The 15,543-nt window shown below is 40.9% G+C and overlaps 1 protein-coding gene across 1 annotated transcript in view; it reads left to right on the top strand.

Moving 5' to 3' along the window:
• The window catches only part of map3k22 (mitogen-activated protein kinase kinase kinase 22), a 50,026-nt gene that overhangs the window by 16,833 nt on the left and 17,650 nt on the right, over positions 1-15,543 (top strand). Inside the window, exons 4-8 of the mRNA XM_042510172.1 lie at positions 7,023-7,132; positions 10,192-10,229; positions 13,590-13,689; positions 14,095-14,211; positions 14,580-14,694. Of these exons, the coding sequence (XP_042366106.1) occupies positions 7,023-7,132; positions 10,192-10,229; positions 13,590-13,689; positions 14,095-14,211; positions 14,580-14,694 (480 nt within the window). The remainder of the gene's footprint in view (positions 1-7,022; positions 7,133-10,191; positions 10,230-13,589; positions 13,690-14,094; positions 14,212-14,579; positions 14,695-15,543) is intronic.

Here is a 15,543-nt window from a genome sequence, read left to right as displayed (position 1 = left end):
TGCATTTTCCACAAAACCACTCAAAAGTTCGCAATTTCTGCAAACAAAAAGCATTTTCTTGCATTGAACACTAGGGGCATACTCTGTGGAAACGAGTCGTAAATGACAGTTAGCAAGCTAGCTAGCTTGACAGCTTTTCCCCCTTTATTCAATTACTTTTTATTGAATAAAATTATGTACAAAATAGCCCAAAGAAAGAAGCTCAGGAGCAATGACTGACAAGCATGATATCTCTCTGTTAGCTGATATCTACAGGAGCAGGTTAGTCCCAATACCTCTAATACTGCTTGTTTTGTGAGAACGAGTAGATCTTTTCTGGTGTGACCTGGTTTATTAATGAGCTTCAGAGGTGTTGAGTATTTTTGGACTTTGGATAAAGCCAGGCTAATTGTTTCCCTTAGTCTTTTTGCTAAGCTAAGCCAATTGCCTCCTGGCTTTGGCTTCATATTTCATTTCCAAACATTAGAATAGTGTAAAAAAGGCATCATTCCCAAAATGTCAAACTATTTCTTTAACATGAATTCAGTTTACATACGCCCTTTTTAAGAGCTCATTACATTCACATTACAGTGTAGTGAAGGCAAAGAGAAGAAAATATGTATTAAATGTCGCAGCCTTTAGATATTATATGGAAATGTTTGCAGACATTCTCCAATCAAAAGACTTTCGGTAGAGACCTTGTACAAACATTAATTGTGCAACACACCCACAGTACCATGCATTACATCAGAGTCATTATTCTTAGGGAAAGATTAACTTCAGGGGTTTAAACGTTACACCCATTAGGTGGCAAATTAGGTGTATCGCAGTTTCGACAAACAGCAAGGTGCGTAGAAACGAGTGTGCCTTGCTTATTATAGCTGGTGTGTGTTTCTGTTGCTGTCTGTGTGTGTGTGTTGTGCGTCAGAGCTCGGCCCGTGTTGCTGCTGCTGCAGAGTGAGGACACGTTTGGCTCCAGCTGCTAATCCAGCCGGATGCCTTTGCCATGATGTGTCTCTCGGCACCAGGAAATCCCCTCAATGTCTTCATTCAGGCAGCTTGCCTCACACACACAGACGCTGCCTCGCTTGCCCTTACACACACTTTGTGAGCTTGCAAGTTGCAGAACTAGCCTCTTAAAGCCAGTGTTATTCTTTTAACACTCCCGGGGCTGTAGCTTGTGACTGTGTCCTCAACTCTGAGCTCTTTTAGCTGTTCTGGTTTCGGAGACAGCTACGGGAAAATAACTCACTTTATGTTAACTATTTTGGACTGGAGTTTCAGCTTCATTTCATCCACTGCCACTTTCACAGTTCTCAGCTTTAGCCTGGGAAAAAGAAGAAAGATGCAGAGTGATGATGCAATGCCCAGCAATCAGCCTCCATTGTGTAATGTTGCTCGCTCTGCTTAGCTTCCTGGAATTCCCCCTTTTCTTATGCTAGTCACATTTCACCCAAGACACAAGCAGAAGCACAGGAAATGAATTGAAGGTACCCAAACTTATCCACATACCAGAAAAAAACTCAGCCATTTTCAGTCATGTAAGGTTCCCTCAAGTTCCTGTAGTTGGTTTGTGGGGCTGCTCCTGGCAGTGATGTGTGAGCTGGTTGCTTTCCACTGTGCTGGTGGTTAGCCTTGGCTGGCCTCGGCCTGGCAGCGGCTGTGGACCAGGCCTCAGTGATGTAATAAATTCATTTATAGGCAGCCATCACTGCTCGCTCTGTACGCCACCACGCAATTCTCACACTCTCGCTGCCCCCCACCTTTGCCAACAGGCCCTCCCACTCTCTCCTCTCTGCTATTATCCATAGGTCGCAGCACAGGCCTCTAACACACATAAAGACACACTCACACACACACACTGATACACAGGCCTCCGCTGTTTGTTTTGTATCCTTGACTGCCAGTGCTCGGGGTAGTCTGGAGCTCTGAGCCTGCAGAGGCAGCACTGAAACAACACTTGCCACCAGACAGAGAGAGAGGCAAAGATAATGAGAAATAAATGAAAAGACCATAAATGCAAAATGACAAAACACGTCAAGTTACTTTAATTTAGGTTTGATTTTTGGTGTTTTTTCTTTATTAGTTGAGTAATTGATGATTTGATAAACGGAAAAAAAGGCACATTTTGCATAATTAATGACTGTTTTTTTTTTTAATGAGCATCTTTTGCTTTTGGGCCCAAAAAAAGCAAGTGAAGACATTTTTGGACATGTTTTTGACTTAATTCCTAAAGATTCACCATAAAATATTTTTAATTTCATTTTGAAAGCAGTATTTAACCACTTGAAATCTGAGCATATTTGTTTAATTTCTTTCAAAAGCATGTGAAGAAGGCAGTGAGCAACATAACAAGACGTGGCCGAAAAATGAGCAAAAAAAGTCAATTAAAATTACCTGAAAATACCTACAAAGACCTACAAAGTGCTGAAAAAAAAATACTTAACATATTTTATTTCTTTTTTATCTGAAAAATGATTTAAGATATAAGGTTATTCTAATTGTAATTTATGTGAAATTTTCCTATCTTTTAAGGCAACTTTCTTGTCACATTTTACTTATTTCTTGCAGCTTGTGGGAAATCTCTTGCCATTTCCTGGTCATGGCTTTTTGTCTCCATGTTATTGACAGAAATCAAACCAATTTACTCTTGTTTTAGTGGGTCAAATAGCTTCCAAAAGGCATCTGAAGGGTTTAATATCCTAATCTATAGTAAAATCCCATCTCTGCAAAACAAAATACAATTGCACACTTTCTTGCATATGCAGAACAATAGCATTGTGTTGTTTATGCTCGGTGTGGTCACAGAGCGGCCGCTTGGACAAATGCTCTATTCCCTCGTGTCCATCTTTAACTGATTCAATCAAAAATCCATTAATTTCCTGATGTGGAATAATGTGGTTAGCTTGCTCCGTATTCAGAACAGAGACGGTGACTCAGTTCCTTCCTGTTCGGAGAGCACAGGCCTGGTCGAGCAGTTAGTCATCCGCCGCTCCTGACAGCTTATATTTTAACTAGCCGTCCTCCTCTGTGAGTCCCAGCAGGGAGTTTGATACACTATGTAGCCACTTTGCAATAAATGAACATTGTGCAAGTTTTTTTTTTTTTTTTTTTTGTGGAGGAATGCCGTTTGTTTACATACGTAGGTGTGATTATACTCCTTTCTCTATTGTTTCATCTGTGTTATCTCTTAAACAAGCATGCAGGGAGGAAGACAACATAAGTGGCTCACCTGTCTCACAATTACCTGGACTTATCACAATCAAACAGCCCACACACGGAGTTTTAAACTTGTTGCTGCAGAGAGGAATGTGCTAATGAGGCATACAATCACAACATGCCACTGCATTTGATAAGGGACGTTCTTACTTGATTGTCTCTAATTATATTTAATTTTCAGTCATTTAGTTCCGGTTTGGTGCTTTTACATAATAAAGCGTTGAAGTCATTTGCCATTGATTTTAAGAATGCCACACTCTCTCTCTCTGTTTTTACAGTTTGCACTGAGGAATTAGATTTTGTGGGTGTAACTTTTTCTTATCGCTCTGCCTTATTTAGCCTCTGTGTAAGTGGAGGGAGTGTGCCGCTGTTCCTCACTTCACTCCTGCTGCTATATTAAGATTGTCAAACATGACGTCCACCTCTCTGCTGATGTGGTTCGACCTCAGTTTATGTTAGCCTGCTGACCGGGCCAGAGGTGTTTATAGTTGCAGAAAAAAAACTTGTAGGAGTAGCTTTACAGTAAAAAGTTGTTTTAAGCGTTAAGGAGAATATTGATAAAGGTTATTCTTGGAGGAACTTCCCAGTAATGCTGGATTTGAAGTGACATTATGTAACTTTTGAAGGAAGCAATAACATATTTGTCTTGAAACGTAACTCTTGTATTTAGAGCAGACGTGTTGTGGCGTGTTTCAGAGGACATGATGTAATCATGAGGACGAATGTATTTTTAATAACTGACACACAACCTCAAATCTTTGATCCACATCATAACTGGACTGTTAACAGTATTATTTAATTTGTCTGTAGGTTACAGCATAACCAAGAAGGAAATAACAGCAAACACAATTAAAATAGACAAAAAAAACCCAATTTGACTTTATAGCCTGCGTACTTGCTTATAGTAGAGGCAGAAATATTAAGGAAAAATGACTAAATCAACAAAATCTGCAAATCTTCAAAATCAGGCAGGCCTGCGCTCCACTTCAATCCTCCCGCTGTGGTATGAACCCGTGTGGAGGAGAGAACAAAACCGTGTTGCCCTGTGGAGATGTCCTTTCTGGCTCCATTATAAATATGGTGGCGAGGATACCAAAAATGGTGATTTATTCATCTATGTATCGTGCTTAACTTTAGTGGATCATAACATATGATTTCCATTTGATTCATTTATTTATACAGGAAGAGACTTACATCAGGCATGTTACAGTTAAAGCTGGCCTGACAAGAGAAACAGAAACAATCTACAGCTTTTAGCCGGGTCGATTGCCAGAAAACTTGCGGCCCCTGTCGGCAGGGTCAGCAGTCGATGAAGGTATAAAACAGACAATAACACGGGTTATCATCAGCTGTGAATCATCGCAACCACGAGAGGTCCCTGAGCTTAAAGTCATACATGTGCACCCAAATATTCGACTGATTGGTCCAATATTTTAGCTGCGGACAGACAGATACCATGGATGTATAAAGAGACCTGGATAGAGAGTTGTTCATTCTTTTAGAGATGCTTAGTGGTGCATGAAGCCAAAATGGTTTAACTCTTGGTATAAAATTACAAATTACAAATTGTCACTAGAGCAGGTGCGCTAGAAACTTCCACCAGTCGAGACAGCTACTTCAGGTTTAGTGCAGCGTTAACTTAAAAATTGTTCCTTTGTGCAGCTTTTCTAGACTTTCCAAATGTTATCTGACCGAATGGATTACATTCTGATAGTCAACAAATCATTTCATTGGGGTTGTGACACTCAAAAATCTTTTTCGGTAGATTTACAGACATCTCTTTTGTCATGTAAGTTTGGCGTGACATATACACATTCACTCATGCACGCACACTCACGTCTTAACGTATGATAATAAAACACACCCTTGCTTAGTTCAGTATACTTCTGCTGATACAGCCTTTCTTGATCTGGTTGTTTCCTTCTTCTACTGTCATTCACATATTTCACGTACAGCACAGGTCCTTTATCTGCTTTCTGTAACATTGCAACATTGATTTGAAGTCGTTTCATCGTTAAGCGTTTGTGTGCATTTGCTTTGACCCCTGGGTGAACCTAACGGACCCGGCCTCTGTCGGTTAACAGCTGGCTACAAGAGCCGTACATTGGGAGCAAGATCAAATGGCATCTCGGACCCCATCTGCTCCCCGCGCTACTATCTGACTTTGTATGTGAATGACATTCCCAGTGGTCTTTGTCACACACACACACACACACACACACACACACACACACAGATCCCTTTTCTTTAAAGAATGTGGTCTTTCCTGCAGGTGCTGTTTATATCGCAGGGCACACACCTGGCCTGGTTTCCCAGTGAACGAAGAGTGTGTGTGTGTGTTTTCATAATGAATGCACTCGGGGCTCATCTGAGAGGCAGGCAGGAGCTGGGGTCAACGACCTCTTCTTTATATTGTAATCACCGCACTCAGATAATTGGTTCTATTAAAGTCTCTTGATATGGTAATGTCTGACATGCTCATCTGCATGATTGCCCCCTTTAGACACGAGAGTGTGCGAGTGTGTGCGATAGAAAGTGTGAAGTGGGAGATGAGAAGTGAGAAATGGAGAAGCGGCTAGATGCTGAGCGTCGTTCTCTTGCACATGCAGGTTTTGCTAAATGAATTTTTAAGGGTTTAATGAACGCCATAGACCTGTCCCCTGTGAGGAGAGAACTTGAAACACATTTGACTCGCTCTTGTTTAGCCTGCAATTCCTCTGTCAGGTCATGTGAATCTTTCTTACATTGTATTGCGCCATAAGGCACAATGTTTTTTGATTTTTACACACTCAGAACATTATGCATATTTAGAATTTTAAATATTAACACACGTGACAATTGTGCCTTATTATTACTGTATCTCTGCTTTATATTTTTACACATTTTACACACTCAGCACATTACACATACTTATAATTTTTTAGATATTTACGTACTAGTGCTAATTGTTTGCATTATAACTGTTTTTCTATTTTATTTACATGCTCTGTGCTTGTACTTATTCCTACTCTCTATAATTCTCAGTTTGGCATCAGAGCGACTGTAACAAACCACAGTTTCCCCCCTCAGGAATCAATAAAGTATTTCTGATTCTGATTTTGAAACCAGCAGCCGCTTTGATTCTGAATTAATCAGCATTTGACAAAAGAAAAGATCAATTTTTCCTTGATTACAGGAGAAAAAAAATCAACTGAAGAATTGTGTTCCTAAAATCTAAAATCCTAAAAAGTGCTTATTAACAGAGCTCCAGGCCACACGCTCGCGACCACATCGCCCCCGCGACAGCCGCTCGTAGACACACACGCTGCATTATTGAACACCTTTTCTCTTGCACCACTTTTGTATGCAGACTGCAGAGTTTGAGAGCCACCAGGATTCTTATCTTCATCCACAGCATCCAAATTCTTCCCCTTTACTCACCCTAAATCGCAACAAATATCAGATAAGATTATTGCTCATACAAAGAAAACCCCTCGCTTTCATAGAGAGTATGATGTTTTGATTTCGTTGGAAAAACCATTGGATTCTTTCCATCGGTGGAAAGTCCACAGATGGCATTTGAACAGGAAGTAACAAACCAGGTGTTGCCTCACTGCGTTGTCAGACACAAGCTCCAGTGCATAGCACATGACACACAACCTCCTTAGGCTATCATCACTCAATCCGCGACACTGTACTTGACAAGACATGGTCGCATGGGTCGCTTATGTCACAGTGGAAAATTGATTTAAACAGCTATAGGTCATTGAAAAGTTCCACTTCCTTTGTTTAACCTCAAAGGAGTGAGAGTGATTTAACTTAAATAATGTGTATGTCTTGTTTAGATGACGAGGAGGCGCTTAACTCCATTATGAAGGACCTGGCAGCCCTGGGCCGCTGCTACACCCAGCACAACAGCCACAAGCCCAAGAACAGAACCTTACTCTACAGACAGGTATGTATGGCATCCAGTTGTGCTTCATTTGCAGTCAGTATGTTTTTAGTGCATATATCACCCTCTGAGATCTCCAAGTAGGTTTGAAGGGCGTCTGTAAAAGATTTATGGTTAGTAACATTTGATTCTGCTGCTGAAAAGTAGTGTCAAAAACTTCTCAGACCTCTTCTGCATGTTTCAAAGAGTAGGGCATATCGTTATTATTTTAATAAAGTGACATGAGACTAGATATTGTCTTAGATTTTGGATATCATAATATTTTTTAATATTTTTTCCTGGTTTTAAAGGGACGGTTCACACCAAAATCGATAGCGTTCGGCATTTGATGCTCAAAGTGCCAAAAGAGATACATCTGAAGATCTCAACAGCAGTATCTTTTTCCAGGAATCATGCTCCAGTTACTCAATATAATACGCAGAACTTGTTGTGAGCAGTTTTATGAAGGAAATTTTTTTACCACCTTACAAAAGGTGATACTGTTACAGCAAAGCTGAGGACGCCATTAATGTTTTTGGGCTGTCATCAGCCTGTCGTCCATGAGTAGATGCACGTCTCTGTCTGTGTGGGGATTCCAGTGATGGGTGTAGTTTGACAGAAAGAAAATAGTTCCTTCATTAAACTGCTCACAACAAGGTCTGTGAATTATCTTTAGTGACCAGGTCATGATTTTTGGAAAGAGACATTTCTGTTGAGTTTTTCAAATGTAATTTTTTGGCTCTCTGAGCACCACAAGCCGAGTGCCAACTAGTTCTAATATATTTGAGAGAGGGCAAAAATCTCTATGGGTGATATCTGCAGATCACAGCGAAACAATTTAGATAAATAGCACTACAAGTAAGAGGAAAAATATGTGTTTTTTATTTGGGGGGGGGGACTGTCCCTTTAAAGGCAGCAATACAGCAAAGTAAAGCTGTTTTATTACTTGCCCTAATTCACTTAGTCCACATTACTGATGATTATTTATCAAATATTTTGTGAAAGCACCAACGGCCAACCCTACAATGATTTTTGCGATGTCGATATTGACAAAAATATCCCAACATTTTATTTTCTTCATATTGCCCGACCTAACCAAAGAGTACAAAAAATAAACAGAGTCATCCGAACTGCAATCATCTGTGGAGTGTTTGCAGCATGCAGTGAGCTTACTTAGTCATATTATGATAAAATGGTGAATAACTGGAATGTGATCCAATGTGCTTAGTATACAAAATAGGAGAAGACGTAGCTTATTTTGTCTGAATAGTTTGAGATGAAGCTGTTTCTGCTGTAAAACCTCTCTACCACTGGAAACCATTAACGGACGTTGATTCAGTCTGATCACAGCTGCTGCTCTTCATGCAAACTATAAACTTTTTACGGCCTTCGTTCAAACCTACAGGGGGTGAGTGTAGGTTTTTGAGTATCACATTAAAGCTGTCACACATTCTGCACAATTACACTTTATTAACCACACACACCACGAGCGCAGCAGTGCCTTCAACCTTTACTGTCATTCTGGGTTTTCATACAAAACCTCAGCTCCAGTTCCTTTTGATTTTTTTTTTTTTTTTGCTGGACTGACAGCTGCTGGCTGCCAAAGTCAGGTGAAGGTTGCACTGTAGTTGTGGAGAGGATACAATTGAAAGGAGCTTATTCTGAGTCAAATTCGAATTTTACAGACGCTAATGTGACACTGTGCTGCGTTCATTAAGGTTTATTAGCATGGAAATTCTAGACTTGACTCAAGAAAGCAGATTTGACACTTTGCAGTATTCAGCTGCAGGTGCATACAAAGCAATTTAGAGTATTTATTCCAGCTTGTGCCTTGACTGATCTATCATGACAACAAAAAATCTCAGTACTGAGAAATATTTGGCAAGGTGGGAATACATATTAATGTTGACACACCATGTACATTATACTCACATACTTACTCTTTTTTTTTACATTTTAAATTAAAGCCAGATTTGTCTTCTTTATTTTTAAAACTAGTACTGTATTCCTATCAAACTGCAACTTAATTCTCATTATATGTCTTTATTCTCAAAATCAAATTTTGATCGCAAATTTGTTAAAATTCATCTTAGTGAGCACTTTTAACAGCTTTTCCGAGATGATCCATCCACCTAACAGGTTTGGTCTATCAAGATACTGATTTAACAGCATCATTACGACTAAACATGCACCCTAAAATGTGCAGTGTGATCACACAACACAACTCCACAGATCTAAAAGAGAGCGTGCCGTTGTCATGCTGACTGCAGGAATGTCCTCCAAAGCTGTTGCCCTTGAAATGAATGTTTATTTCTCTACCATAAACTGTCGTGTCTGTGAATTTGGCAGTACATCCAACCAGCCTCAAGCAGCCCCTTAAAAAAATGTTTAAAATATTTATAAAATACTTATTGCAAAAAAACACAAACAACCACAACAACAAAACCAGAGACACATCTGGTTTTATTTAAAACTCTGAGATGCAATTTAAAATAACTATTTAGAACCTAACATGTGCAAAGTCCTCCCTAACAAAGATAATGTTTTTGGCCTGCCACCTTGCAGGATTTCATTTTGCTCATTGCCTTGTATTTCTTTCTGACATTGTTTCCTTGTGCATTTGTTCCCTCTGTGGAATGATAATTAGCAAATCCTCTTGAAGCACTGATGTTTATGATGAACCATAAACAAACAGAGAGCAGCACAGACAGTTTCCGCATAGAGTTAGGGTAAACTCCTACTTTTTTTAACCTGTCGCTCGCACTGATATGATGTCAGATTATCACCATGACCTCATGCAGACTTGCAGGCTTCTCCACATTCCTGCTCTCTTGGGTAATGACTATATATAGAAAAACTTATATGGTGTCATCTCATCTCTGGAGTCAAATTGAAGGATTATGTAGTGTTTGTGTTGCCTAGCAAAATTCAGCAACAACCATGCAAAACGTGCTGTTATAATGCTTTTTGTCACTTAAATTCCTTGTCCAGCGCGATGCTTTTATTTATTCAGCGGCTCAAATCCCACATTTGAACTTTCCACTTCCATAACTCCCCTCTGTTGTTATTTTTCCTCTCAACAGGATTTAAGAGTCAAGCTGGAGCATGAGAGAGAAAAACGGTACGTTTGAACCTCTGTATTGTTGTTTCTACTCCTCTGTCCAAGCCTTAACTCCTCAGTTCGGATCTTTCTTGTTATGCTTTGCCATGCCTGGGATTTTGGTGTCTAGTGGAAATCACACTTACATGCCAGCAGAGCAGCATAAAGAGAGGGAAAATTCCTGCTTTGACATTTAGCCACGGCCTTGTGTTTTCAGGCTCGGACGGGCCGTTTGAAAAGGGAAAAGAAACAGATAGAGGGCCCGTGAGAGGGAGTGAGTGAAAAGACAGTGTCCAGTCTTCCAGGCACACCCCAAATTAATACTTCATCGTCTGTGTTTTCTTGTGCTTCACCCTGCAGCCATCTGTCCTCCCTCACACCACCAGCCTCAGAGTTACTCAACAGGCAGAGCATGGTTACACTAACTCTGTCTGGAGACGGTCTTACGAGCAGTTTTTCCCACCGAGGTGCCTTACAGTTTGTTTACCATGTTGGAGCACTTTGAAAGCGAAGGCGCCCAGTATAAATAACAGATCTTTTGAAACTGGAGAGGCTTTATTTGGTGTTAGTCTGCGCTGCGATTGCAGCTTCCATGTATGGATGCTGTGTGAGTCTCTCAGGTCCTTGTCTGGCCTTTAGCTTTGCATCCTGGTTGAGGTCCAAGTTCACAGACAGACTTTGTCCCCTCGTTCAACAACCCACAGAGCCTGAACTCCAAACAACTCCTTAGGGGGGAAATGACAAACACAGAGTGCACTGGTACAGCGGGGGAAAAAAAAAAACGAGGTTCAGAGGGAGACTGACCAGAACCAGACCAGAAGAAAGAGTAACTGCCTTGATTCATCAGAATATAGACCGGGGAAGCAGGCATTGGTTCAGTGAGGCTGCGATTAGAAAACCACAGGCTCTCAGGAGTGAGAAAGAGAAGGGAAACGGCACCCTCCTCCAGCAGTATACGGCTTCACATTGGGCCTCTCCGCTTTTTCACAGCTCTAATTGGCGACTGTTGAGTTAGAGACAAGTTATTCATGTTCCTGTCTCTCTGTGCTTCTGCCTCCCTCTGTTTCTCTGTCTCGCGGTCTTCTTCCCTTTCTCAAGAGCTCCCCTCACCGCGCCGCTCTCTGGGAACAGACAGACGACAGCTCACCCTGGAAGACTCCATTCACTGATTTCAAAACATTTTTTTTAATTCTCTCTGTGTGATTTCACACTCCTCTCCTCTTTTTGTCGTGTTGTTAGTTCGCTTTTTTCATGTTGTGCTTGTCTGAGCTCTGACTGCTTTCACTTTGATTTGCAGAAGGGCCTGTTTTGGAAATCAGAGGGATATCCTGAGTTTCCGTCGACCGATAATGGTTTTTCAGGGCAGATACTGATAACAATTATTAGTACTTAATGAGACCGATAACCGATATTTGGAATCAGTATGCATTTACAATAAAAATTTAAATCTTTCTGTCAATATCTAGAATTTGGAATATATCAAACTCCAATACAAAACTTTGTTTAAATTCCTTTAAACACATCCTTTACGTTAAAATTCCTCCCATGCTGACACTTTCTTTGCACTTTTTAATTAATTATTAAACCTACATTTAATAGGAAATAAAATAAATAAAACAAAATAGGAAAAAAAACAAGAATTTAAAAAATAATAATTTTATAGTCCACACACAAAACACAATCAGTACTACAACAGAAATCCCATAAAAAGCGAACGAAAGATTTTTTAACTTGAGCTACTAAGCAGAAAAACCTGAACTTGATTATGGAGGCGCTTCCGACAAAGTTCCCAAGAACACTCTGAGAACACAGAGGTGAACTTTTATTGTGTGTTTATTCAAAAAAACTGTATGATCATAATCCAAGTTTCAGCACTGGTGTGAATTACGTGTTCTATCTGAGCACAGCACTTGAGGAGTCCCTGAGTCAGGATAACCATGTTGTCCGTCCACAGTGGAATCTAATTGGACGGTCTCTCTTTTCATTGGCAAGCGCTGAAGGTTTGGGGCAGGAAATAGGAGCTGTGTCTCTCTCTTCCCCCTGGCTCTGCCTCAGGGTCTTCTGCCAGAGAGTGAAGGAACAGAGCCAGACCTGTTTTTTTTTTTCTGGTGCGATTGTGTCCACGAGAGAAAGGCTAAGAGAAAGCGAGAGTGTGCTGATACGTGTGAAAGCATTCGTTTTCACTCTGCGAATGTGTGTGTCCACATGCTCGCACAGAGGAAGGAAAGCCATATCTTTTGGAGCAGCATCCTCGCAACCCCCTCCTCCCCCGTCCACATCCCTCCAGCTCTTTATCAGACACATCATCGGCGAGTATAAACAGAGACGGAGAGCGTTTAGCTGTGCTGCTGCTCGCCTCTGATCTGCAGGCCTCCCTTTTCCCAGAATGCTCTCCTCAAATGAGGGAACCAATGAGCAGTCATTAAGATAGGCAGAGCTTTGGCCTCTGATGAGGAAATGATGGGATAAAAACAAGTCCTTTTATCAGGATACTATAAAGAGATAGTGGGCTGCGGATTCTTCAAAAGCAGAGAGTGAGGGGAGACGGATAGAAGAGAGAGGAGAAGAAATGCCGGGGAGAATCTCTTTCTCTTTCTTTCCTTTTATTTTGTCAGGCTGTCTCCTTTATTTTCTCTCTCGCAGTCTGTAAATATCTCCACGTCTCTGTATCTGTCACTCTTTAAAAGAGGAGGGAAAGACACACATCCTGCTGCTTTTGCTGCCGCTCCAGATTTTTTCCCCTTTCCTCTCAGGAAGTTTCCCATCTGCCTTTGTGCTGGTTTAGTGGAGAGGCCCAGTGGTGTTGAAACAGTGGCCGATGCACACACTGATTGGGAAGCACACTCATGCATGTAGAGTTTTACAAACACGCACGCATCCATATATACACTCACTACAAACACTCACTGATAAGCTCGGACAGACCGAGTGGGCACTCTCAGTGATACACGTAGGCGTACAGTAGATAAGACATTCATATACATCAGCGGGGGTCACTCCGGCACTCTCTGTTTGCATTGCATTGATTAATGCCCCTTTGGCATCAGCTCGCTCCTCTCCTTGACACACATGACCTGCCCATTTTTCCTCTTTTTACCACAGAAACAGTCATAAAAGAGATAAGAAAAATATTCTCATGTGGTCATACAATCCAGACACACGTTCAAAAACCAGTAAAGAATTGATCTTTTCTTCAATTCCTCTTTTTCTCTTATGTGTGATGTGTCATGTGAAAAAAAATGGGACAAACTTGTAAACTATGAGCATCCAGCTGCCAGTCAGACGCTAATTTTGCACCTTTGAGTGATGAATTTCACAGCTATACATGTCACTAGCTTTTTCTTCTGACCTCTGACCTCACCAGTGTTCTCTATTTCCCAGAATAATCCCGTTCCAGAGGCCGCTGAAGATCAAGGAGCTGCTGCAGAAAGTGACCGAGGCCTTTGGTCAGCAGTTGGACATGTTCTTCATGGAAAAAGAGGTACACAAACAACGAGAGGACATGTGGTTAAGATCCTTTGCAGCTGTTATGAGTCTGACTAAGAATGTCACAAGCATTTAGAAAACACAAAATATTAGTATCTTGAGAGCTGAGAAAAAGTGCTTGAGATTAATGAGGCTTTAAAGGGGGCCTATGATATTTTAATTATTTTCTGTCATATATGTTGTGTTAGTGTCGGATCTTCATATTAAATGTAGGCAAACTTTCAAAAAAGTACATAAAAGTAATAACTGTTAGTAAAAATGTTTAAAATGAGCATAATAGGTCCCCTTTAACATGACAACATCTGCATGCGTCATGTATACGCTGATGCTTTTACATGCCACCATGCTGGAACAATGGAGAATTAAAGGTCATGTGATGTATGTTTTCTTGTCCTTTTAGCTGCTGCTGCCCCTGAAGACCCAGGAGGACCTGGATCAGGCGGTGCTGACGTTGAGCTGCAGCTCTGGGGCCAACGGGCTGCTCAGGATACTGCTAAAGAACCCTAAGAACAACCATGTGAGTTTCTAACAACATAAATTCAGAAATGATCATTGGAGAAACTTAAAGGCGCAAAGTAAAGAAGTGATGTAGCAATGTGTAAATAGTAACCATGACAACCATGTTGGGAACAGCTGCGGGTTAGTCACATGCTTAAAGTTAATGTGAACTCGGCTGCATGAAGTCACTCTCTTTTTAAAACTATGTAACCTTTAAATGAATTCAACGGCATCAGAGCTACTGTGTGCAGAACACAGTAACTTAGAGACAAACTTCCCCCCACTGATACGATGATGTAACTGAACAATGATGTAATGCTGTCCCAAATTCCTCTCCTCATTCTCTTTCTCCGCTCGCTCCACTTCCTGTGGACTCTTACTTTGTAGTACCTACAGGTGAACAGCAGGGACAAACAGAGCGAGATGAGGTCATCGCGGTCACTGGGAGATCTGAAGGGCTCCCTGCTCAAGGGCTCCGAGAGGGTGCGCAAACACTCGACAGGTGAGCTGGCACGTAGAAACACACATGAGAATGAAAAGTCGATGGACCAATCAGAATGCCATTACAGCCTTAACAGAGATGTTAAGATGTAATTTCTCTCAGAAAAGCAAAAAAAAAATAAACCAGTGACCCAAATCCTGCTGATGCCTTGATTTCTTGTCCACCTGCTAAGGCGTCACGGGTGGCTTGTCAGTGTCAATTTACAACACAGAGTGACGCCAAAGTCATAGGAATGTCAATGGCAAGATGAGGGACATGCTTTGTCAGAATGGACAAATGCAAATTGGAGGTAAAAGTGACAACATTAACAGCCGGAGAAATGTCAGGCCAAAACAAGGACAAGTGTCTGCTCTCATACCAAGCAGCTCTCCGTCTGCATCATCACCTTGATTAGTTTGTACTTTGATTCTGAAGATGTTATGTTGGGAGTGCTGATCCTTGGATTTTAAAGGCATAATGTGGGATATGTGCCTATTCACTTCCTTTCTGTGAGTTAGAAAAGACGATCTTAATGAGTACTTTACCTTAAAAAAAGTCTATTTGCATTTCAGCAACTGATCCTGTTTTACACTGAATTCCTGAAGAAAGCTTAGTTTTTCCCGCTTGCCTCCATGGTGAACCAAGAATCCAAAAACTGTGAATATTCTTGACGAATTGAAGTAAATTGGATCCACATTTAACAACATTAACACTATATTAGAACATCAGTTTACAAACTCTTACACATCTCATCAGTCCACCTGTATACTCAGTCCTTCCAAAACACGCAGTTTTTTCACTAAAACCTTACTATGTAAAATACTCAAGCATGCAAATAGTGTGTATGTGTGTACAGGTGCGCTACTTGTT

The sequence above is a fragment of the Plectropomus leopardus genome, chromosome 21, assembly GCF_008729295.1.
Source record: "Plectropomus leopardus isolate mb chromosome 21, YSFRI_Pleo_2.0, whole genome shotgun sequence".
NCBI lineage: Eukaryota > Metazoa > Chordata > Actinopteri > Perciformes > Serranidae > Plectropomus > Plectropomus leopardus.
The sequence above is the reverse complement of the archived record's forward strand: the minus strand, read 5'-3'. Positions and strand labels throughout refer to the sequence as shown.